Source organism: Myodes glareolus, chromosome 6 (assembly GCF_982192425.1).
Source record: "Myodes glareolus chromosome 6, mMyoGla1.1, whole genome shotgun sequence".
Classification (NCBI taxonomy): Eukaryota; Metazoa; Chordata; class Mammalia; order Rodentia; family Cricetidae; genus Myodes; species Myodes glareolus.
The window spans coordinates 160152-187205 of record NC_142031.1 but is presented as its reverse complement, the minus strand read 5'-3'; the positions used below and the strand labels follow the sequence as shown (position 1 = coordinate 187205).

Genomic DNA, 27054 nt, shown 5'->3' with positions numbered 1-27054 from the left:
CTGGTTTCAGGGTCTGGATGTGTTTTTTGACTGGCCCATTTGCCCTACACATAGGGCTTCATAAATTCACAAATTCATTTTACCATGAATTTGTAAGTACAAACAGTATAAAAAGGAAATGATAATGCTTGAAAAGATTGTTAACACTGTCAAATTTATTTCTACAGAAGAAATAATCTTGTGTTATAGGCAGAGGACTCTTGTTCATTCCTAGCTGCCCAGACCAGAAATAATCACAAAGAGGCTATATTAATTAATTAAAACACTGCTTAGCCTAGAATTAGCTCAGGATTCTTTTTAGCTAACTCTAACATCTTAAATTAACCCATTCCTATTATTTTGTATTTTACCACAAAATTTGGGATTTACCAGTAAGGGCATCTGTCTCCTTCAGCAGATACATAGAGTCTGACTCCACTTTCTTTTCTCCACTATCTCTGCTTGGAATTCCTGCCTTTCTCTATGCTGCCTTTCCATAGCCCCAAAGCACCTTCTTTATTAAACAATGGTAATAAAATACATTCACAGCATTCAGTAGAGAATCCCAAATCATTGTGCAGCTGATTATAAGTGTTTTGGCTAAAGATCTTACCAAATACTTTCTAATAAGAAGTCCTCAGTATCTTTTTCATGTAGTCAATATCTATTGTAATATGCAAAGATTTTAACAGATTGTTGCACACAAACGTTTTACTTCTATATAAAGTACAAAACTTTATCACACTGAATACATTTATAGGATTTCTCTGCAGTATGATTTTCTAATGATTTAGATTATTCATACATGCAAATGCTTTACCACACTGATTACACTCATAGAGTTTATCTCCAGTGTCTAATCTTTTATGCATTTGAAGAGAACTGTGAAGTGCAAAGCCTTTACCACATTCATTACATTCATAGGGCTTTTCTCCAGCATATGTTAGTTTGTCTTTGAAGATGACTATGATAAACAAAGACTTTACTACACTAATTACATACATAATGTTTCTCTCCAGTATGTGTTTTTTCATGCCTGTGAAGATGACTTTGCCATACAAAGGCTTTAGCACACTGATTACATTCATAGGGTTTCTCCCCAGTATGGGTTCTTTCATGCCTTTGTAGAGTACTGTTACATGCAAATGCTTTACCACACTGATTACATTCATAGGGTTTCTCTCCAGTATGGGTTCTTTTATGTATTCGAAGACTACTGTGATATGCAAAGGCTTTACCACACTGATTACATTCATAGGGTTTCTCCCCAGTATGGGTTCTTTCATGACTTTGTAGAGTACTGTTACATACAAAGGCTTTACCACACTGATTACATTCATAGGGTTTCTCTCCAGTATGGGTTATTTTATGTGTTTGGAGAGTATAGTTACGTGCAAAACCTTTACCACATTGATAACATTCATAGGGTTTCTCTCCAGTATGGGTTCTTTCATGACTTTGTAGAATACTGTTACGTGCAAATGCTTTACCACACTGATTACATTCATAGGGTTTCTCTCCAGTATGGGTTCTTTGATGCCTTTGAAGATGACTGTGCCATGCAAAGGCTTTACCACACTGATTACATTCATAGGGTTTCTCTCCAATATGGATTCTTTCATGAATTTGAAGACGACTGTGCTGTGCGAAGGATTTACCACACTGATTACATTCATAGGGTTTCTCTCCAGTATGGGTTCTTTCATGCCTTTGTAGAGTACTGTTACATGCAAATGCTTTACCACACTGATTACATTCATAGGGTTTCTCTCCAGTATGGGTTCTTTCATGCCTTTGAAGATGACTGTGCCATGCAAAGGCTTTACCACAGTAATTACATTCATAGGATTTCTCTCCAGTATGGGTTCTTTCATGACTTTGAAGATGACTATGCCGTGCAAATGCTTTACCATACTGATTACATTCATAGGGTTTCTCTCCAGTATGTGTTCTTTCATGAATTTGAAGATGACTGTGCCGTGCAAATGCTTTACCACACTGATTACATTCATAGGGTTTCTCTCCAATGCATGTTCTTTTATGCATTTGAAGATGACTGCGATGTGAAAAGGCATTATCAAACTCATTTCCTTCATAGGGTTTTAATGTAGTATGTGTTTTTTCATGACTGTGAAGATTACTGTCACATGCAAAGGTTTTAACACATTGAGAATATGCAGAACTTTTCTTTCTAGTTTGACTTTTTTCATGCCTACAATGATAATGGTACATGTGAAAGCATTACTACATTTAATACATTGTTGAATATTTTTATCTGAATAAATTAATTTTACAATTTAGTCCTATTTTAAAGAGGAATTATATGTTAAGGTTTTATCACCATGTTTACAATCTTGTTTTTCCCTTTCATTAAGGTTTGCTTTGCATCTTTGAAGATAACTGATAACAGCCGTTAATACATGGTTCACATTTACAGAATCTTGTTTTAGTATGAGAACTTTCATGTATTTGAAGAGAACAGAAAAATAACAGAGCTTTACCACTCTTATTGTATTCATAACGTTTCCTATCTGTGAGTGATGCTACAATTGCTAAATGAACTAGGACAAACAGAAGTATTTACACAGTCCTAGTACTCATTGTGGTTTTTTGAAATGTGAGTTTGTTGATATATTAACAATGAGACTAGAAAACCAATTAATTGTATATGTGTATATCAAATTCAACAAGTATACTCAACATGGGAACTGCTACATATTCTCTATTTGTTCTGAGAGAGAGGTATGTTATATCTTTTTACATCTTTTGCTCATGTGTCTTGTATCCAGAGTAATATATGATGTACCCAGTAAAGAAAATAACAAATATAAGGTTTCCACATTGGGTTCACCCAGTTTGACTCTCTGTCCTCATAGACTTGTGGTATATGGATTAAGGCCACTCCAAAACAGCTGCCCCTTGATTCATAACCCTAATTGCCCCCTCACTAAGCTTAATAGAGCCACAAGTATAGGGGTTAAACTACCTTTTCTATGGACTATTAGTATAATAGATAGTTTTAGAGATCAACATGTATATCTTTTATAATGTGAATAATATGAGATAAATGGATTGACAACTTTACAGTATAGCTCTCATTGTATTATGATTCAACTGATAATATAGATTAAGATATTGTTTTCTTTCTTAAAAGAATGACTTGCAAATGTAGTTCACCTATCTGAAATTAAGGTATATGATTTTGTGAGAATTTAATATACATCAATGCACTTTATTATTTACACTGTTGCTTTTGTTTAAAACATATAGGATTAATTACAAATTCTTCAGAGGTACATTTGTATCAGCTTATACATGAAAATTACCTGTCATGTCTTCTAGAATTTTGACAATGTTCTTCAATATTATGGTCTTCCCAACTGTAACCTAAAATATAATGCCAGAAATTGTATGTTTTATATTAAAAATTGTAAAAAATTTAGTTACCATTTGAAGCAAACCTTACAACCATGCCTGATTTATTTACCCCATTCTTCTTTCTCAATCATATTACAAAAGAGCATCAATAACCAATGAATAGTTGTCCCCTTATATAAAACAGGAAAGATAATACAGGCCTACCTATAGTAGTGAGGTTTCTGTAGGTCTCTACCATCACATCTTTGTAGAGATTCTTCTGGGAAGGATTCAGCAAAGTCCATTCTTTCCAAGTGAAGTCAACATGCACGTCATCATAGGTCACTGAATTCTAAAATATCCCATACAGGTGTACAACAGAAAGTATGATTTTGACAACACTGTAAATGTATACTTCTTTGACAGTATAGTCATAGAATTCTGGCACTCCCCAAACGTATTCCATGACAAAGACATCATAATTTAATCACCAAGTCACTTCAGAAGCAAACTGAATAGGAGGTTCACTTCTGTCATTTCTGAACCCTGTGATTGGGATATCACCTTGCAAGAGAAATACCTCCGAACCAACAATAAAAGATACATAAACAGATCAACAGTACAGAGTACAGATAAGAGAAATTGTATGAATGATTAATTCCTAACTATAAAAAGAAAATAAAATGAAAAAGTTGGATGCATTGAATCATTCCTCTAATCTTTGTACTCAGAAGACAGACGCATGTATATCTATCTGCCTCTGAGTTGAATTCCAGCCTAGTCCATACAATCACTTCTAGGGCAGCCAGAAATACATGTTAAATACCTGTTTCACATGGAAAAAAAATCAATCAAACAAACATAAAAGCTAGAAATAACTCATAGGCTTTTGCTAAAGTTTCTACAAAGAGTTACACATTCACTTCAACTCTTTATTCATCTACAAGAAACCTAAGATGCCCAATTCAAACTGCAACAAAATGAGATTTTACTAAAAGGCACTGTGTGTTTAAAAAATTACAAATGGACAGATGAAAACAATAGAAATTAATATGCTGATTACAAATAATCAACACAGAGCAAGAAATATGGCTCAACAACAAAGAGTCCTCCTAGTCTTGCATACAGGTGGGCTCAAGGACTTACATGGGGAAATCATAACTATCTATTATTCCAAGTTCAAGGTTTCTAATACCATCTTTTGATCAATGTAAGGACCAGGTACTCACATGGTGCATATCCATGCATTCAAGGATAATACTCTTTTTAAAATAAAAATTCAAAACAAACAAAACAGGCAGGAAGAAGGTTATGCACCTACAATCCAATAACACCAAAGGCACAGGCAGTATTAATGTCATGAGTACATGCCATCCTGGGAAACAATGATACCCTCTGTCAAATTTTAAAATTCAAGATATGGGTGAAGCTCAGTACAACAGCATATGCTTGATAGGAACAAAACCACCATACAACAACATAAAAATAAAAAAGACCACCTTTAACCCCAGCACTTGGGAGTCAGAGTCAGAAGTTCTCTGAGTTTGAATCCCGCCTGATATATAGAGCTACTGTCAGGACAGCTAGGGCTACACAGGCAAACCTTGTCTTCAAAATATAACAAACAAAAATGAAAACAGTAGGCTACCAAATCACCTTAGCACTAAATAGCAGTTAATTCTCCTGAGTCCTGTGTAATTTAGTGATAGAATTTCTGATGGTGGAAAGTTATGGCAGCAAAAGAAAAAAGCTGACTGATTAGTTTCAACCACAACACAGCGGGCACAAAGAACAGGAAACGGGTTGAGGCTATAGAAACTCAAATTGTAGATTCCTTTTTGTATGCTGTGATTATCATTAGATAATAAAGAAACTGCTTTGGGCCTATAACAGAGCTATAGGACAGAACTTGGTAGCTGGGGAAAACTAAACTGAATGCTAGAAGGAAGAAAGCAGAGTCAGAGAGAAGTCATGTAGCCCCACCAGAGACAGACGCTGAGAAATTTACCTGGTAAGTCACAGCTACATGGCAATACATAGATTAATAGAAATTGATTAAATTAATATGTTAGAGTTACCATCTGTATGCTGTGAATATGTTTTATTCCCATTCGTTAAAAGGAAACTGATTTGGGCCTATGGTAGCACAGAGTAGAACAAGGTGGGGATGCCAAATGGAGATAGAGGAGAAAAGAAGGCAGAATCAGGGAGATGCCATGTAGCCACTGAAAGAGACAGAGGCTGGATGGAACCTTACCAGTAAGTCACAGCCATGTGGCAATACACAAATTTATGAAATGGGTTAATTTATGATGGAAAAGTTACTTAATAAGAAGCCTAAGCTATTGGGTATGCAGTCTTATAATTAATAAAAGTTCTGTATAATTATTATGAGTCAGGGCAGTGGGGAAATGACCAAGCACCCTATGTCTATAAAAGGATATAATGAAGTTTGCAAGCTATACAGCACACATAAGATTAATATCTAAGTTCAATTGTCCTGTTAAGCATTCATGATTCCTTGACTACTAAGGGATCATACAAAGAAGCACAAATCAGCCTGAATGCTTCACTGCCTGAGGGAATGCAACAGTCTGTCAGGAACTGGGAGGTATATAGTGACCCAGGAACCATGGACTTTAACCTGGTCTCTCAAGGGATTTAGGCTGGGCCAGCTCCATGATTCCCTGAAGAGCCTACTGCCCAGTAAAATCCTATGACCTTGACCTCCACTGTCTGCCATTACTGGCAACATTCCCATCTTCTGGGTCTTACAAGAACAGATGATTAAGCTCTCTGTCCAGTTTTCTAATTTCTTAAGCATTCTTCTAAGAGTCAACATTCCCAGGTCCTTTGCAGCAACAAAATCCTCTTTGAGTCCCATTTTTGTTCCAACTTTGTTCTCTGTAGCTGTTATTAAAATATGCGATCAAAAGCAACTCAGGTAAGGAACATTTTTATTTGGTTGTTAACCCTATTTCACAATTCCTCCTTATGACAATGTAAGATAGATACTCAAGTGCGGGGGGCCATCCTGTCCCGCAGGAATAAACGCCACCAAAAACGAGAATTCCTTCTCTGGTCACATCTTTATTTGGAGCATTCCCTTGAGGAAAATTGGGGGAAGGGACGATAGAACAGGGACGAGAGAAAGCTTAGAGAGAGAGCCTTGGGCCCCGAGGCAGCTGCTTTTAAACGGCGGAGCAGCCTGAACGCTGTCCCGATTGGTCAATGCCACTCTGCTGGTCTGAGCATGTGCAGGCAAGGGTGCAGGCAGGGTTGCTCAGCCCCACGTGGCTACCTCCAAACTGCAGGACCACCTGTGCCTCCAGGTGGCTCCCAACATCTCCCCCTAATTATTGTCTTTAAGAGCAATAAGGCAAAACTATTTTCCAATCTGGTCCCCACCTAGTCGCAGCATGCCAAGGATATCTCTGCTCCCACCCATCTCCAAGGAGGGAGAAAGGCAGAATAGAGTCAGTCAGAAAATTGTTAAGAGATAAGAGGTTGCACAGGGTGTTGCTCAAGTCGATGGTGTGAAACAGCTGCTCTTGGCACCGCCCAGAAGGTCATCTCTGCTGCCTCCGCACGAATCTTCCACAGCAGGACACTCAGCATCCACTGGGTCGTCTTCTTTATCTCTCTGGTCGGTCTCGCTGGCATCCAGATGTATGTCAGCATTCCTAGAAAAACATAAACAAAACTCTCCTCCCAAATTAACATTTAAGAGTACTAAAAACTCTCAGTGTAAAAATTCAGCACAATCAGTACTGGAAGTAGGCTGGTTTTGAACTTAGAGATCTGCAGGTCTCTGCTTCAAAAAGCAAATCTTGTTTGCCTGTACCAGCAAAATTTTGAATTAAAAATTAAGTGTAAAGAATGCAAGAGAAATCCTTTCTCTGGGGGAAGCTGTCACTGGTAGTGTAGTCCCCCTCTTATGTCTAAAAACCAAAGCAGTTGTCACTGGGAATTGAACTCATAACCTTTGGAAGAGCAGGCAATGCCCTTAACCGCTGAGCCATCTCTCCAGCTCCCCTATTTAGATGGAAAAACCTCTAGGTAACATTGTTTATCTCACCAGGTGCCTCAGGCAAAAGGTCCGCCTTTCTTTGTTACCTAGGATACGTTAACCAGGTAAACATGCCTTTATTATGATAATCACGACCAGTTTTTTAAGGGAGAATGGGCGTTGCTCATCAATCTGGCTACTTCCTGCTGACGAAGGGGCGATGTTTGGGGGATAAATGTTTTTATCTGACTGAATTCTTGGTGACAAATGTTTTTATCTGACTGAATTCTTGGCGACCTTGACTGAGGGCGGCAGCAGCGGAGGCGGCGGCTGCCACAGCTCCGCCTCTGAAGCCCATTATGGCGCGCTCCGCATGGCCCGAAGGCATGGCTCCGCCCCGGGCCGTGGGCGGGCTCGCCGGTTATCCCGTAACTGCGAACTGTACCTCAGCCTCACCTCAGGCATTGAATTCGCACCGCCAAGCTCCGGCGAGGGGGGCATCCGCCCACCCGTGGGGGGGCTTCTCCTGCCCGGTCCGCCCGCGCGCAGAGCCCCGTTCTCTGGGAACTCATCTCCGCCCGCCCATGATGCTATGGAAACACAGTTTTTCCGCAGAGCCGATTCAGCTCCTCTCTGCTTTCTATGGCGCCGCTGCTCACCACGCAGCTTCCGCCTCAGTCAGGCGAGTCCGCTCAGGTGCTGAAAAAGTCCTCCAAAAACCATAGCCCCGCCAGAAGGCCGGGACATATAGCCTCTGATGTCACACGGACTTTAGCCTGCCCGCGACCTGGCTATTCGCAGGCCTCTGAGGACTCCAGCAAATTTCCCGCCAGCAACTGGTTAGCATGGCCATGCCTCCCGAACGAGCTAGCACTGGAGAGTGCAATTTTGCGTCTCTCTCCTGAGTAGCTGGGATTAAAGGTGTGCACCACCGTGCCTGGCCCACTTCCGTGTTTCTAATCAGGCATTACCGCTCAAAGGCGGGCCGGCTGCCGCCAGCACTCTCAGCACGATCAAGCAGCTTGTCTTTCTCAGTCAAAAATTAAAGTTTTTTGTACGTGAGAGCCAGAGACTGAGCTCTCTTATCAAAATTAGGCGAAAATCACCTCCAAAAGCTCTGTGGCTCTTTAAGAATAGGAAAGGCAGTGATCAAGTTCGCCTCCCTACGAGACTGTTGCCTCCAAGTCTCTTATCAGCGAGTACGCAGGTGGACGGAGAGGGAGCGGAAGCCGCGGTCTCCCGTACCCCATCGTCCTCAAAGTCCCGCCTTAGTTACCTCGCCTTTTTTGCTGCTGTTTACATCCCTCCTGCACTGAACTTAAGGGATTTTTCTTCCCCGTTGCTTTCTGTACCTTCTTTCAGATACCTTAACTTTGATTTTTTTTGTATTTTCTTTTCTATTTAGGCCTATCCTTTGAAATTCCTTTTTACATTTCTTTTCCTCCCCTTTCTGGGGATTTCAACCGACGTCACTCACCGCTCCATGTTCTCAGAGTTCTGAAATTCAAGGCTCTCTGTGCTGGTGTCTGATCTTGGCTTTTTCTCCCGGGCTTTCTCAGGGTCCCCCGGCGTAGTTGTCAGGGTCCCTCAGCGTCCGGGGTTTCGAGCACCAGTTGCGGGGGGCCATCCTGTCCCGCAGGAATAAACGCCACCAAAAACGAGAATTCCTTCTCTGGTCACATCTTTATTTGGAGCATTCCCTTGAGGAAAATTGGGGGAAGGGACGATAGAACAGGGACGAGAGAAAGCTTAGAGAGAGAGCCTTGGGCCCCGAGGCAGCTGCTTTTAAACGGCGGAGCAGCCTGAACGCTGTCCCGATTGGTCAATGCCACTCTGCTGGTCTGAGCATGTGCAGGCAAGGGTGCAGGCAGGGTTGCTCAGCCCCACGTGGCTACCTCCAAACTGCAGGACCACCTGTGCCTCCAGGTGGCTCCCAACACTCAAGCTAATAACTAAAGGCAAAACATGTGGAACCATTGTTTTCTGGCTTTCCCTCTTGCTTTGTCACTGCCTTGTGCTCAACTAGCTCTCCTATCTATCCCAGGGCTGCTTGCTCAGAGATATTGCCAACTCAGCGGAAGAGCCTTCCTATATCAATCAAAATCAACAAATCTCTCTCATATACCTTAATCAAGAATTTTGATCTAGGCATTCTCTCAATTGGTATTTTCTCAGATCAGTCTAAGCTATGTCATGCTGATAGCTGAGGCTATCTAGAAAGAGACAATAATATACAAGAAGGTTTTAAAGATCCAAAGGCAATGTATTAATCATATCAATCACTTAGGCAGCAAAAACACAAACAAAGATAGATATGCCAGGAAATGGAAAGAGGCAAACATCTAATGTGGAGGGCCGGACCACATTCTCCATTGCTTCTAGGAACAAAGGTAGAGATTGACCTCTGTGACCCCAAGGTGTGGCGGCACACGCCTTTAATCTCAGCGCACGTGCTTTGTAACTCTCTACCGCTGCGTCCCTGCCTACTCCCGAGGTTTCACCTGGGACTGGGAGCAGTCAGCCAATCCGGGAATGACACGTCCAGGGCAGGGTCTGTTTCCTTTATAAGGGATGGGTTCCATCTTATCTGGGTCCCCACGGCCGTGTTGGCTTATGCTCTGCTCCCAAGAGGATTAAAGCCATTCCTGCAGAAGGATCCTAGTGTTCCGTGTGGTTCTTGCTGGCGAGACGGTAGCGCGGGACATCTGGTGCCGAAGCCCTCGGGACGCCGAGGAATCTTGACCACCGCACCGACGGGGATCTCTTGGATTCACTTTGGATTCAGGAAGGATTCAGAACTGCAGGGTCTGCATATCAGAGAGGTAATGTCTGTTCCTGGATTTTTCGGTTTTGAGCTCGACTTGTCTCCGCATTGGGAAGGTTTCATACAGGCCTTGATGCTTATCTTAGCAATTCTCTTATTTTCCATCAAAAATTGCTTAAAAGATGAATCTTGCCAAGCGGTTGTTGCAAGGGCAGAGGAAATTCAGGACAGAATATCAGAAACTGAATGCAGTGGGAGGTTAGACGCGCGCATGAGAGAAAAAATTAAGGAAAAAGGACCCTCCAGGAATTCTAAGGAAGTAGAAATGGGGGAGAATATTGGCCCACAAGGCCAAAAGTTTTCTGCAGGAGAAGAGGAAGGAGAAATGGATACAGAGGAGGAAGTAGAATTAGCCAATGGCAGGGCCATGAGGTTATCCCAAACGGTCCATCCGCCTCATTATAGGCTACACCTTCCCTCAATTGCCCCTTTGGCGCCTCCTTATGAGGAACGCCTTGGGCCAAAGACCTTTTCATTTATCCCTGATAAGGTCAAGAGAAAGCTACACTTGGCCTTCCCCGTTTATGAAGGGGAAAACGGGCGAGTACATGCACCTGTGGAGTACAACCAAATTAAAGAGTTAGCAGAGTCAGTCAGAAAGTATGGAGTGACTGCTAATTTTACCTTAGCCCAGTTGGATAGATTGGCCTTGTCTGCCATGACTCCAGCGGACTGGGAAACAGTTGCAAAAGCATCGCTCATCAGCATGGGTCAATATTTGGAATGGAAAGCGCTGTGGCACGAGGCAGCCCAGGAACAGGCCAGAGCTAACGCTCAGGCCTTAATTCCAGATCAACAGCAATGGACATTTGACCTCCTGACTGGGCGAAGGCACTATGCCGCTGCCCAGACAAACGACCCTTACGGCGCCTACCGCCAGATAGCCGATACAGCTGTAAGAGCATGGAAAGCCTTGTCAAAAAAGGGAGAAGGGAGCACTCCGCTCACTAAGATTATACAAGGGATTCAGGAGCCTTTTTCAGATTTCGTGGCAAGAATGATTGAGGCAGCAGGACGCATTTTTGGCGATACTGATACGGCCACGCCCCTAATTGAGCAGCTCATTTTTGAGCAAGCCACGCAGGAGTGCCGTGCCGCCATAGCACCTAGGAAAAATAAAGGGCTACAGGACTGGCTTAGGATCTGTAGAGAACTAGGAGGACCCCTGACGAATGCAGGTTTGGCTGCAGCCATCATGCAATCACAAAAACACCATTTTAAAGGGCCAGACAGAAGAGTTTGTTTTAAATGTGGGAAGCCAGGACACTTAAAAAGGGACTGTAGGTTATCGGAAAAGGAGAGAGCGCCCCCTATGCTTTGCTCACGCTGTGGTAAAGGTTATCATAGGGCAGAGCTCTGCTACTCCGTTAGGGGCGCCCATGGTAAGATCCTCCCACCATTAGGAAACCCACAGATTGATAATCCAAAAAACGGGATGGCGGGCCCTTGGTCCCAGGGCCCCCAAAAATATGGGAACAAGTTCGCCAGGGCAATGACCGAGGGACCCTCGGAGGCAGAACAAGGGTGGACTTGTGTGCCTCCACCGACTTCTTATTAATGCCTCAAATGGGGGTACAGCCCGTCCCTGTGCAGCTGCCTGAGCCCCTACCCCCTGGAAGCGTGGGCCTGCTTTTAGGACGTGGCTCGCTTACCCTACAGGGATTAATCGTCCACCCAGGTCTCGTTGATAGTCAGCACACTGCTGAGATACAAGCCCTATGCTCTTGCCCTAGTGGAGTTTTTTCCATCAGTAAAGGAGACAGGATAGCTCAATTACTGCTTCTTCCGGCAGACATCCACCAGAGGCCGGAGAATAGATTAATGGGGTCAACAGGACAGGATTCAGCTTACTTGGTTGTTAGCCTTCAAGATCGACCCAAACTGCCCCTTTGGGTCAATGGTAAATGCTTCAAAGGCATTTTGGACACCAGCGCAGACAAAAGTATTATCTCGTCGCGCTGGTGGCCACAGTCCTGGCCAGTTACTGAGTCGTCTCATGCCCTACAGGGCTTGGGCTACAGTGCAAATCCCACCATTAGCTCCACCAGATTAACCTGGGAAACAGATGAAGGGCAGTCAGGATATTTTACACCATATATCCTCCCCCTGCCGGTCAACTTATGGGGAAGAGACGTGATGCAGGGCATGGGATTGACCCTATCTAATGCATATTCATCTCGGGCCCAAGATATAATGATCAGAATGGGTCATAGGCCAGGAAGGGGCTTGGGTCGCTCCCAGCAGGGAATACGGGAGCCAATAAATCCTAAACCTATATCTTGGAAGGGGATACTCATATTACTTCCCCTCGGGCCTTGACACTGGCAGCAGAGGCAGCCTTGTTGCTAGTGGAGGAATCCATTAAGGAGGCACAGCTGTGCCGTATTGATGAGACTCAACCATTTGCTCTATGCGTGTTTAAGTGGAAAGATGTGCTTTCTAATGAATGGAAAGGCCCGGATCCCATCTTATTGAGATCCAGGGGAGCTGTTTGTGTTTTCCCACAGGATCAAGAAAGCCCATTCTGGCTGCCAGAGCGATTGACCCGAACAGTGAAGAGTGATCCACAACACACGGATTCGCCTGAGGACCTGGCTGCTGTTCCTCCTGCCATTTTGCGGATGGATGACAGAGCACCGATGGAGGACACTCTCAGCCTTCCTGAAGTTGTTACCAGTCAACCATAGGATGGCTGTGTCTCCCCGATTTTTTACAACCAATAAGATTTTGGGCCCCCTCCCTACTGTCCTAGAGATGATTTATAAGCTTGGCCGTAGGACTTCAGTCCTGGGCCGTGTCTCTCATTCCCCTACTTCAAAGAATGGGTGGGGGTGGAAATGTTTTGGAACAGTCCTATGCTATGGATTAGTGTTTTTCCTATGGATGGTCTGCTGACTCAAATCCTAAAATTGTAGGGACAAAGTGGTTATTGCACAAGCGCTGGCTGCCCTGAAACAGGGGGCCTCTACTGATGTGTGGTCATCTAAAGCAGTAGGGTTTAAGCCAACCAGCTCCTGCACCCCTAGGACTGTGGTCCATTGCACAGGGTGGAGTGCTTGGCTTAGCTAGCCCTGAAGGTTGTCGAGCTGAAGAGCATCGCACAGAGAATGGCCCTCTCTGAGAGATAAGTCGCTCTGCTTAAGGGTTTTCTGCTGTATATTCCCTTTCCCAGAAAAATGGCAGAGGGCAGGCCGGATAGGTTCCAGGTGTCATGAGCCTAGGGACAGATTCCGTGTAAGCCCATTTTTATGTTTTCATTTTGGGAAGTGCGACCTCTATCTTTACCTTCCTAGGGAGTTGCCTTTCTGCAAAGAAGTAAAAAAAGGGGGATATGTGGAGGGCCGGACCACATTCTCCATTGCTTCTAGGAACAAAGGTAGAGATTGACCTCTGTGACCCCAAGGTGTGGCGGCACACGCCTTTAATCTCAGCGCACGTGCTTTGTAACTCTCTACCGCTGCGTCCCTGCCTACTCCCGAGGTTTCACCTGGGACTGGGAGCAGTCAGCCAATCCAGGAATGACACGTCCAGGGCAGGGTCTGTTTCCTTTATAAGGGATGGGTTCAATCTTATCTGGGTCCCCACGGCCGTGTTGGCTTATGCTCTGCTCCCAAGAGGATTAAAGCCATTCCTGCAGAAGGATCCTAGTGTTCCGTGTGGTTCTTGCTGGCGAGACGGTAGCGCGGGACAATCTAAGACAAAGAAGAGAAAACTAAAACTGTCTCTCCACAGAAACTTCCCAAACCAACAAAAACTCAAGGAACTCATAACATGAGAAATCATCTGAATAGAAAATTGGTGAGACCATTATTTTCCAGACAATAAACAATATACTTAGATAATAATGAATAAAATCAACACTGTAGATGGGTAGGATTGACAAGGACATATTTTGCTCCTTTAAATTAAAACAAGATTCTAACGAAAATAAAAATCTAAGAAATTACTTACAAGCACTCATCCTATACACTTCAGTTCTTTATCCTTTACCAATAATAGAAAATGGCTTGGGTGTGGAAGGCTGTTCTACCAGAAATGGAGAGATTCACTTGAAACCTTCTTGTGCCTTAACTTCATAGAAAATAGTTTTGACTACTTAAAAAAATTTCATTATCTTATAGTAAAGAAAAGTATGTCTGTTAGGATCACTTAGACACCATTTTGCTCCCCCTGATTGATGATTGCCTGTAAGTCTGCAATCAGAGTGAGGAAATGAAAACATTTTAAAACAAAATGCAAAATAACACATTTTTAAAGAATCAGTGCACACCTAAAGCAACTTGTTTTACTCTACTGCTTTATAAGTCACAAGCACTTTTGAAAATAAGTTTATTGCCATTTTTTGCATATGTTTGTGCAAGAGTGAGAATTTCTTTCACATGTATACAAGTAACAGAGAAAAGAGGGATTCAGATGCCCTCAATCTGAAATGGTAGAGTTATGAGCCTCACAACTAGATGGTAGGTATCTGAAATTAGGTCACCTCCAAAACTAATATGTGCTGAGCCACCTGCCAACATTCATAATACCTTTTATCCAATAAACCAAAAGTCTCTCACAGATTAACAAGAAAAACAAAACCTAAATAAATAAAGAAGTAAATAAATGATCCTTGGAAACAGGATGCTTCAAAATTAAGATGATGTGTATGTTAAATTTGCACCATAAATGACTATATTAAAATGATAATTCCCAACAATTTATAACAGGAAAGCTGGTTACAAAGCTACATTCATATTCGAGGCACAAAGAGTACTCAATGGGATTATGAAAAATAGTACACAGACTGACATAATATGACTTCTTTCTGGGTAGTGATGGCACACACTTTTAATTCCAACACTCAGGAAGCAGAGACAGGAGGCTCTCTGTGAGTTTGAAGCCAGCCTGGTCTACAGAGAAGAGTTCCAGAACAGGCTCCAAAGCCACAGAGAAATCCTGTCTTGGGGGAAAAAATTACCACAAAGCTGATCAATCAAGAATGTGTATAATATTTGGTAAAGAATAAAGAGAATGGAGAGAAAAAGCCAAGAACAAAGGTAGAAAAATATAGTCAGCTATTGATCAAAAGACCAAAGGAAACTTAGTCAGGAAACCTGTGATCTCGACCAATGTTATCCAGATATCTATAATTTTATGTCTATAGAAATTGAATAAAGACTTCACAATTTTCACAAAATTAACTCCAAGTGACCCTTAAACTGTTGTTACTGATGCCCCTGGTCTGTGGACAGCAAGAAATGACCATCAGGACATTTATGGAGCACCTAAAATTGATTACCTACTTTCACATTGCTAATCTCAACTACGGTTGAAGTAGGAAAGTTCTCAGCCACTTTCCTGTCTCTCCGTTCCTGCACTGTGAATCTACCAGCTTCAAGCTTGACCTATGTACTCACCCTTTTCATCTATAATCATACACTGAAAGTCAGAGAGACTGGAGGTCACTCCTTAGCTGGTTTATTTTTTCTTCCCACTGACCTGTCAAGGACCAGTCCTGAAGAAATTGAAGGACTATCTACCCAGCACTGGGCAGCAGAGGCAGGATTAGGTTTGTAAAGCAATTTCCCATTGCATAGTGTGAGGCAACAATATTACAAACTCATAGTCTCCCATGCCAGGATGGCAGAGCCTCCCCCACCCTCAACAAAGATCAAAGGCCAAGGCCTACTACCCAGGTAACCACAAAGAACAATAGAACCTGTTTGGCTCATGGTTCATCCCTCTCCATGCAGCTCTGACAGCTCAGCCAACCTGTTCTTCCTGGTCTGAGGACAGTTGCTTCAACATTCACCAAGGTATGGCTTGTGGTCCTCCTTACAGCTCTGTACAGCAGAATAAGAGAATCCTGGAAAGAATCTGTAAACTACCTCTGGTGCTCCTAATTGCCAACCAGAGTCCCTCTAGGACCACCCAGTTGGGCTTCAAGACATTAGCAGTTACCCTAGTGGGTGAGCAGATATTGAATGTCTCAGAAAGCAAATATTCTCCAGTTTTGTCCTTACACGCTATAGTCAGAAAAAACCCTAACCTGGGAAATTTATACTTTAATAAAATCTCCTATTCTCCCAGAGCACTTCCTGTTCCTCCTCCAAGACACTAGGTCCTGTGTGTGGTATGTGGACATATGAAATGGCCAGATGGGACATTTATGGAACATCTAAAATTGATCACCTCACTACTCACAGCTAATGTCAACTACAGTCACAGCAGGAAAGATTTTACCCCCCTTCTTGTCCATCTTTTGTTGTGACTACACTGGTTTTATAGTTGGTCAGTGAACTCATTTCTTACACAGGTCCCACTTCACTCTTACATTCACAATAAAATCTACAGAAACTGGAAGATGCTCACTCACTGATCTTTCTCCATGACACAGACCAGTAAAGGTCTAGCCTGGTAGGAGTTGCAGGACTGTCTTTCCAGCACTAGGTAGCAGAGGCAGGACTAGGTGTTCACAGCAATTCTCAGTTACATAGTATGATGCAAGCCTGAGCTACAGGAAACATTAATCTAAACCTGTTGTTCTCAATCTTCCTAGTGCTATGACCCTTTAATATATTTACTCATGATGTAGTGACACCCCCACGTATAAAATTATTTTTACAACTACTTCATAACTATGTTTTTGCTACTTTTATAAATTATTATATAAATATCTCTACTTTCTGAGGGTCTTAAGCCAGTGGTGTGATAGGTTCATTTAATCGCCCAAAAGGAATCATGGCCCACAAGGTTGAGAATTATTGCTCTAAACTGATATAAATAAATAGACAAATAAACAGCACTTAAAATATGGAATGAAATGCAAAAACTGGGAAACATTGGAAAATAGAAACAAAGAGATTATAGCACTTATGCCATTGGAGAAAATGAAATCTAAAAAATGATAACCAATAATTGACTTCTTAAAATTATAAAGAATAAGAGAACACTCAATTATACTGACTTTGAAACAGAGTAGGCACTTCACTGGTAGGGAGAATGCCATTAATAATTTGTCCTATGTAAAATGTTAGCTGCTGAGTGCTGTAAGCTGACACCTGGAGTTACAGTCAATGGTCTATGTCTCAAACATCTGAGCTGACTTCACTGTGTCAACCAGGATTGAACAAATCTGCATGGGAGAGTTCACTAATTGGAAACTAAATACTTAGGAGTTCAAGCTCTCCTCCATAACTGTACACCCACCAGTGTCTGTCTTCATTCACAAGGAAGGAATTAATGTATGATGGGAATTACACAATAAGTCACTCACTGTGTCCCATCAGGTCCTTCTTTGTAATGGAGACCCCTGCAGCCCATGGCCTTAAACGTCAGACTAAGATTTAGCGATTCTCCAGTGTGTTTACCCCCTCCAATGCACACAGTACACGGTTCCTACTTTTTGTTCTGAAGGGAGAAGCCATGTTCCACATGCAAATCCTTTTATTGTTACTGCAATGAACAGTCCCACTGTATGACTCAAACTTGTACTTTTAGAGCTCCATGGTGCAGCATACATGTAATCCAAGAATTTATGGAGGTCAGCCAGGAGAAGAGCAAGGGCAATGCCCTGTGGGGCTGCAGACAGGATTCAAGTCCACCTCAATCAGCACAGGGGACCACTGAGTCACATCTCCTTTCCCAAGAGCTGAAAAAAAACAGCTGTTCTAGAATTATTATACTCTCCTGGCACACAGGGTTGTGACACCTTAATGGGCCCTGAGCAGCAGGTCAGAGGCCTTTGATGGGGAAGTGGGTCTTCTGGCTGCTTGTAAATCATGGTTGTCTCATTTGTTATAGGAATGTACCTTAATTGCTGATTAATCCTGCTAAACAAACATTTGCATCTCATCATACTAATTTCTAACAGGCATGGGGTGCATGCTACTCATCTTTGAATATTTGGTATGCAGCCCTCCCTCATTTTAATTCTGCTTTGTGTGACTTAATGTCTCCTAAGTACTGGTAAATCCTTATACCATTAATTCTATTATCAACTATACTCGTCTACATCACAGTTTAGTAGCAGAGCACTACTCTACACAGGACAAACCATACACAAGCCACACGGAATTAACTACAGACGGATCACAAACCTAAATATTAAAAGTGCAGAACTTCTGAAGACCCAGGAGAGACCAGGAGTCTCCGCGTTTGGCGAATGTGCTGATATCTCTCTCCACATGCGACGATATATGCACGACAGACACCTCCATCTGCGGCTCCCAATGCTCTGCTCTGTGCATACACAGCCCAGGCAGTGAAGGGATTCAGAGGCTACTAACAGAAAGCTGCAAGTTTAGGACTACTGAAGCAGAAAACGCGAAACTCTGTGTCTGTCCGCTGGCTCCCACCCGGCCACCACACCGGCCGCGAGTCTCAGCGCCTCTCCACATACTTTGGGGAAAGCAGCCCCTCGCTCACCAAGACCAGCCACTCCTCCCATCCTTGTAGAGCAACCCCTCACTCACCATGGTGTAGATGCCAAGCTGATATGCTATCTGCCACCACAAGGGAACCCAAGCCGCGGCAGTGGATCGGAAGTCTGGCTACTGTTAGGACCCTCCCATCTGACTGGCAGGTCTGCTGAAGGTTCTGATTGGCTGGTGCGATCTGAGTGACGGGGCTGGGTGAGCAGAAGGGATTCAGCACCTTGGTCCAAAACTGGCTTCTAATCTAAAGACAGACCTATCCGAGATTGGCTGGAAATTTATGCCAAAATCAACAGCAAGTCTCTTGCTAATGTAAATCAATGGGTTCGGTTTTCAAAGGAAGCATACAATTCCAAAAATTTAACTAAAATTAAACTAAATAACCTGGCATTAAAAAAAATAAATGAACTGGTTGTTGGAAACACAGGAATATAACCTCAAAACTCCACAAAGAAGGCAGGCAGGTCTCAATGTGTTCATGGCCAGACAGCTAGGAATGCTACACAAAGAAACACTGTCTCGAGAAAAAAAAAATCAAAAAAAATTTTAGAAGCTGCTTTCAAGCCACTGATGGTGAGTATTTATGTATCTGACATATGTGGCTGGTGGGGAAGGGATTTCTAAAAGAAATGTAGCTGGTGGGGAAGGGATTTCTAAAAGAAATTTCTAAAAGAAATTTCTGTTTCCTGAATGGGCTGAGGTATCTGAGAATGAATTCCAATGGCTGCCAGCAGAAGTGAACCTGGGTGTGGCTTCAGGTCCCTGGAGGAGGAGTGGAGCTAGCATTGACCTTGCCAATAGGTCCCAGTCAAATGTTAATGCCAAGGTCTGAAATTCCTCAAGAGGGAGTGAATGGAGACCCTTTCTTATCTAAATGCCTGACTTTGGTGAAAGGACTTGTGGGAAGCAAGCAGCACTTGAAATTAAGGTTTCTTACCTGACTCTTGCCTTCTGGATCTGTTCCCCTCAGAATGCTCCCTCTCTATGGGGAAGGTCATGAAGTCTTACCCTTTCTCCAGGATAACTTCCTACCTAGCATTCTAATGGATTGTTCTGTACTGATTCCTAACCCTAACTGAACTCTTCCACTGTAAATAAATAGAGCAAATATGTGAACAGATGAATGAATGAACAGACAAACAAACCAATAAACAAACAAATAAAAGTTCACAGATGCTTATTGACTTTTGTTTTCATAATGAAAACTTTTGACATATGACCTAGAAAGTGTCTGGATTATAACTTTATACTAACACCCCTCTGTCTCTCTGTCTCTCTCTGTTTGTTTCTCTCTCTCTCTCTCTCTCTCTCTCTCACAGTCTCTCTCTCTCTCTCTTTCACACACACACACACACACACACACACACACACACAGAAACAGTTGAACAAATTTAAAATTAAACTAAATATAGAAGAAAAGGAAGCAAACACCTTTACTATCATCATCCCGTCACTTAGAAGGCAGAGTGAACTGTGTGAACTCTGAAAGTCATGGAGAATAGCACGAGTTCCTGCTGTATTTTGTCAAGTTTTTCCTCATAAGATTTTTATCTTTTATGATCATGTGAGAGTCTAGCTTTTTTTTTAATTTGATAGATGGGCACATGTTCCTTCTAGCTCTTCTGGCTGTACAGCTTTGACAATGGAAGCAGGTTGGATTTCATCAAAGAATTTTTTTGCCTTTTTTATTTCACCTATGATTGCTATTAAGTGCAATCTAGTTGGTTCGTGGTGTTTCATGAGCACTTTTCTAACTCTTTTGTTTTTGTGTCTTGTTTTGTTTTGTTTTTTGAGGCAGGGTTTCTCTATGTACCATTCCTGGAACTTGCTTGGTAAATGAGGCAGGCCTTGAACTCACTGATATCCTCCTGCCTCCGCATCCCAAGTGCTAGGATTACAAGTATTAAGTCACCACTGCTTTGCTTTTCCTAATTCCGAATTTTTTGTTGTTGTGTTGGGTCCAGGGTGGTCGTGCAAAGAGGAGAACACCATCAAGTCTAATAAACCAGAAGCAAACTTTATTCCAGAAACCAGATCCTAGGAAAACTAGAAGCAAACTTAAAAATAAAAAATAAAAATAAAACACCGCGGGGCACAGAAGCTTATCAGCTAACTGAGACCACAGCCAGAGATGGTGTTTGTTAGGCTGTGGCAAAAGGCTGGTTTCTGAACACACTTTTTATAGTAAGGGCACCAGGCATTATCTCTGAACAAAAATGAAGGGTCTGAAAACAAGAACAAAAATATAGAAATAGAAATATAGAAACTAAAGATTAGAATGTAGAAGTTTAGGATATAAGAAGAAGGACACATAAAGCTGTGATCCTAAGTAAACTAATGAAGAGTCCAGGCATAAGAAAATAAAAATGTAGATTCCAAAAATAAGAATGTAGAAATAAAGAAATATAAAGTTATAAGTCTAGGAGAATGAGAACAAACGGCCAGCAGCTTTCTCAGCAGATCAAGGATCATTCATTCACACTGAGTTATTTTCTCAGATGCTTGGGAAGCATAGGTCATTTTACAACTGGCTGTTTTATTTACGAGGCCAGAGTGTCTCTCTACAAATTGAGAGCAGTGTCCTGACCATCCTTGATAAACAGCAGATGTGAACTGAGTTAACCTTTAGGAGACAGAGATATGTGACCTCTGGGTCAGACACTGTCTCTGTTATGGGAAACTGGCACCACCAGAGGAGAGGCATAAGACCCCAGTTTACACCCGGAGGTACCAGGAGACAGTGGATAAATGCAAAGGTTTAATTAATGAGCTCTGATAATGGAGGTTGTAATGTATGGCAGTCAGTATCTGAAGATTTACCTGGAAATGAAGAGTCCAGGCATAAGAAAATAAAAATGTAGAAATAAAGAAATATAAAGTTATAAGTCTAGGAGAATGAGAACAGACTATCAGCAGCTTTCTCAGCAGATCAAGGATCATTCATTCACAGTGAGCTATTTTCTCAGATGCTTGGGAAGCATAGGTCATTTTACAACTGGCTGTTTTATTTACAAGGCCAGAGTGTCTCTCTACAAATTAATAGCAGTGTCCTGACCATCCTTAATAAACAGTAGATGTGAACTGAGTTTAACCTTTAGGAGACAGAGATATGTGACCTCTGGGTCAGACACCGTCTCTGTTATGGGAAACTGGCACCACCAGAGGAGTTTACACCTGGAGGTACCAGGAGACAGTGGATAAATAAAAAAAAGTTTAATTAATGAGCTCTGATAATGGAGGTTGTAAAGTATGGCAGTCAATATCTGAAAATTTACCTAAAAATAATGTGAAAGGCTTTTCTTCTAAGTTCTCAGCCCAAGAACCAGTTAATCCTAATTTATTAACCTTCTAGTGTTACAAGCAGCCCCTTTTCTGATGAATTGCTAAAGATATCTGTTTTCTCGCAATTAGTGACTTTCGTTGTAGTCTCCCCTAAAACATATTTCATGATGGCTGCCTAATTACTCATGGACACTAGCACTCACTCCCCTCTTCAGGGTCTCGCTGACCAACCCAAGGGTCAGGGCAAGGTTGTAAAATTCTTTTGTTCAGGGATAATGCCTGGTGCCCTTACTATAAAAAGTAGGTTCAAAAATCAGCCATTTGCCACAGCCTAACAAACACCATCTCTGGCTGTGGTCTCAGCTAGCTGATAAGCTTCTGTGCCCTGCGATGTTTTATTTTTATTTTCTATTTTTAAGTTTGTTTCTGGCTTTCCTAGGATCTGGTTTCTGGAATAAAGTTTGCTTCTGGTTTATTAGACTTGGTGGTGCTCTCATCTTTGCGCGACCCTCCTGGACCCAACAAAAAGAATTTTTACAACCTTGCCCTGACCCTTGGGTTGGTCAGCAGAGACCCTAATGAGGGGAGTGAGTGCTAATGTCAATGGGTAATTAGGCAGGCATCATGAAATATGTTTTAGGGGAGATTACAACGAAAGCCACTAATTGTGAGAAAACAGATATCTTTAGCAATTAGTCAGAAAAGGGGCTGCTTGTAATACTAGAAGGTTAATAAATTAGGATTAACTGGTTCTTAGACTGAGAACTTAGGAGATAGCAGAAAGCTTTTCACATTATCTCAAGGTAAAATTCAGATACTGACTGCCATATTTTATAACCTCCATTATCAAAGCTCATTAATTAAACCATTGTATTTGTCCACTGTCTCCTCGTACCTCTGGGTGTAAAGTCTTATGTCATAAGTCTTATGTCTTATGGAGTCTTATGTCTCTCCTCTGGTGGTGCCAGTTTTCCATAATGGAGACAGTGTCTAACCCAGAGGTCACATATCTCTGTCTCCTAAAGGTTATCTCAGTTCATATCTGTCATTTATCAGGGATGGCCAGGACACTACTCTCAATTTGTAGAGAGAGACACTCTGGCCTTGTAAAAAAAAAACAGCCACTTGTAAATTGACCTAAGCATCCCAAGCATCTGAGAAAATAGCTCACTGTGAATGAATGATCCTTGATCTGCTGAGAAAGCTGCTGACAGTCTGTTCTCATTCTCCTAGACTTATAACTTTATATTTCTTCATTTCTACATTCTTATTTTTGGAATCTACATTTTTATTTTCTTATTCCTGGACTCTTCAGTTGTTGGTGGTGGTATTTTGTTTTCTTGGTTTTAGAGACAGGGTTTCTCTGTAGCTTTAAAACCTGTCCTGGAACTAGCTCTTTTTGTGGTTTTTCAAGACATGGTTTCTCTCTAGCTTTGGAGCCTGTCCTGGAAATAGACCTTGTAGACCAGGCTGGTCTTGAACTCACAAAGATCCACCTGTCTCTGCCTCCAAGTGCTAGGATTAAAGGTGTGTGCCACCAGCACCAGGCAGAACTAGCTCTGGTAGACCAGGCTGGCCTCAAACTCACAGAGATCTGCTTGCCTCAGCCTCCAAAGTTCTGGGAATATAGGATCCAGGCTAGATTTTTTCCTAATTCTTAAATGGGGTAACTATCAAAGGCATTTCTTCCTACTTGGTTTGTGTTTGATTGTTTGCTGTTTTGAGTTTTTAGATCATCTGTTCCCTGGGCCCTAAGCTCCACACCTGTCCCCTGAGGGCACCCAGTAGGAGTGAGACACAGACTAGTAAGATTCAAGGTTACCACCCCTTGCTACTGTCTTGAACTCTTGCTTGAACCATTAAAGAGTGAGGCTACAACTTGACTGGTCTGCTTAGATATGCTGGGTTTTTTTTGGCACCTCCTAATAGTGCCACACCCTGTGGGTGTCAATTTCAATCAAATCACCTCAATGACCAATCAATATGTCTAGAAGAATTTTCAGGAATTGGCAGAATGTTTTTAGAGCTGGTAATTCAACAAAATCACAAAAACAGGCCAACACAGGTCACATAGAAGGAACTCATCATACAGCTGCACACCAGTCATGCACAGGGAGGAATCCAGATGAGAGCATCAATTAAAAAGCACATCAACAGGAAAATATGCAAATACAACCATTCAAACAGTCATCATTCTGTTACATGCCTTGTCCCTGCTCTCCACAGTGTACCTTATCTTTTCTCCAGACAATTTTAAGGAAACATCTGCAATAGGTAAGACAGATAGCAGAAATCATAACATGTAGCTAAAATGGCAAGGAAAGTCAGTTGATGTAGAAATGGCAGGTTTGTGGATAAAGGACCAGACTTTTGAAATTGTCCACACAGGACTCAATCATCACATCCATTTTATTGCTACGGGCAGCAGTGGGAATGCTCATGTCACTGTCCCTATACAGGTTTGATGGACCCTGACAACAGTACAGATCAAAGATAGGGAGATGGCCATCTGTGTGCTGCCTGCTGAGAAAGCATGGGGACCTAAAATGGAAACCCCGCATTCATATTTTTTAAAAATGGCACAGTTGAATGCATCTGTTACCCTATATGCTAGAAGTTTCTATCTTCTTTCTTCCTCCCTCTATTCTTTTCATTCTTTTTTTCTTTCTCTCTTTCTTTCATTGTCTTCAGCTCAATACAAAGATCAGTTGGGAAGAGGGAACCTTAGTTGAGAAAATGTCTCCATCAGAGTGCCCTGAAGAGAAATATGTGGCGTGTTTTCTTGATCAGTGCTTGGTTTGGAAAGGACAGCCCTCTGTGGGTGGTGCCTACTTGTAATGGTCATTTTGGGTGATATAAGTAAGCAAGCTGGGAAAGCCATGAGGAGTAATCCAGTATGCAGTGTTCCTCCATGACCTCTGCTTCTGTTCTTGCCTCCAGATTTCTTTCTGAGTTTCTGTCCTGGCTTCCCTTTATGGTAGACATTTATCTGCAATTGAAAAGAAATGTCTGCTTTTCTGAAGTCAGTATTCTATCACAGCAAATACAATGCATGCAAAGACACCTGACAAGACAGCAGGGCACCAGAGTTCACTAGTCAGACAGTTTTCCCAACTGGTGAGCTGTTCAGTGACAGAATGTGGTTCATTGAAAACTAAGAGCAGACAAAACAGCCAATTTTAGTCAGTGCTCACCAAGGGCAGAGCTACTGGAAATAATACGCACGCATACAGACACAGACACACATACAGACACAAACACAACATTCATGCACACACATAGCCTACATCCACAAATGCAGAAACATATATACTTAGGGCTGTTTATATTAGTCGTTCAACGCAGAGGTCAAGCTAGTCCTACACATGTGGTCTCCAGATGGAAAGGACAAGCACATGGCAGATCTTCAGCCTAGGAACCTGAATGTCTCAGCAGTCCTTGTCAGTTGCAGGACTCCCAAGTGAGTCCCAGAGAGCTGCTGGAATTCAGTGTGCATTGAAATCCCAAAGCAGGGTCTAAAACCAGTGAGGGAATGCCTCAAGAGAGATAGATTTGAAGAGAGTGAGGACAAATAGACATAAATACAGAAGCTTCCCTCTTCCACATTCTTTTCTGTGGGCTGACTCCAGAAGGTGTGTGCAAGATTTAGAGTGGGTCTTGCCACCTCAAGTCACCCAATCAATAAAATCCCTCACCAGTACCTGATTGCAGGCATTAGAGATGTAGTGGAAATGACAACCAAGATTAGCCTCCACAAACCCACACATATGAAATAATAAGGAAATTTTAAAGACAACTTCAAGGTTAAGCAAGGACTCTCCATCTAGGTGGAGACTTGCCCTATCTCTGCCCTTAAGGATTGCTCCAGGGTGGCAGGTCAGGGAGTCATCTAGGAGATTGCCTGTAGAAGTGTGGGTTCACCTGCCGATCATGCACTTTTCTCTTTCAGGAGGCCACTAGCCACCTGCCCACCTCTATTCATACCCAGTATGGTCCCTACAAGCCAGCCTGTCACCGTGAGGTTCTACTGGGTATGCTGCCTTTCTGAGTGTTGACTTTGTAAGGCACAGCTGTCTTCTCCTCCCATCTTCTTCTTTAGGTTGTTGGCCAGAGCTCAGTGAGCTCTTAAAGTCCCCCAACTGTTTGGCCTTCTCTTTTTCTAAAGTTCTATTCACCACCAAACAAACCCCTCCCTAGACAGGATGACAAGGATGTGGGAACTTGCCGAGTTCTCCTTTCCCTGCACTTCAGCCATGAGATGCTCCCCACAGCACAACTGGACCCACGGCTGCATCCCACCAGCAGGTGACCAATACTTAGGAATTCACGAAAGCACAAAGGCAGGCACCCCTCTAGTGCATATCTAGGTGCTTTCCAAAACAGCTGAAGCTGGAACATTAGCCACCTCACAGGGTTTGACCTGGATACTTCCTGAGAGAACCTGTCCAGCCCACTGACTGCAATGCATACCATGGTCAGCAGAGGGCACTGACACTCAAAGAACTTCAGAAAGTTATGCTAGTTAGACAGGAAGGAGTCTAATACACCATCAAAACCACAGGAAGAAAAGAATTCCTAGTTGACTCACAAACCCACACACACACAAATGCCATGCGAATGGACTGGACAGAGGAACCATTGAGAGGAGTGTCAGGCCAGCCTGCCAAGACAAGTGACAGGCAGCCAACCACCATATAGTGGGGACAGCACCCTGAGAACATCAGCAGAAATCACTATCCAGACACCTGGGGGACAGCTGCTTATTTTCAAGGTCACCCAGGTTTTCTGTGTGTCTGTTACTTAGTATTATTGTAATAACAGAAAAAGATACATCAGAGCCAGGACTGTATTAAAGATTTTGTGTTTCTATGGGTTGCGTTCATCTCCTATGTCCCTCCACTATTTATCTTAGACTCTTGTTGGGTGGAAGAACCAATGCATGGCCTGCTTTAAAGTTCTTATTGAGACTGATGAGTCATGTTCTTGCTATTTCTTTTCCTATGAGTGCCTTCTCAGGGTACCATCCACTCTGTCAATCTCATCCTGAAGTTTCTTCTGCACATCGTGGTGGGTTGCCAGTGTAACATAATAAAGGAAATAGACATTCCGGTGGGCTTACAGCCCGGGAAAATACAAAAAACTTTTTGGGCTGTGGACTCAATATCAGATTGAGATCAAAAGAAAAG

General features: G+C 42.5%; 1 protein-coding gene across 1 annotated transcript in view; it reads right to left on the bottom strand.

Annotated features, from left to right (window-relative positions):
- Window positions 1-969: 969 nt before the first annotated feature.
- LOC148121583 (uncharacterized) overlaps window positions 970-27054 on the bottom strand; it is a 113561-nt gene continuing 87476 nt past the window's right edge. Inside the window, exon 5 of the mRNA XM_087906744.1 lies at window positions 970-1994. Coding sequence (XP_087762870.1) covers window positions 970-1994 — 1025 coding nt within the window. The remainder of the gene's footprint in view (window positions 1995-27054) is intronic.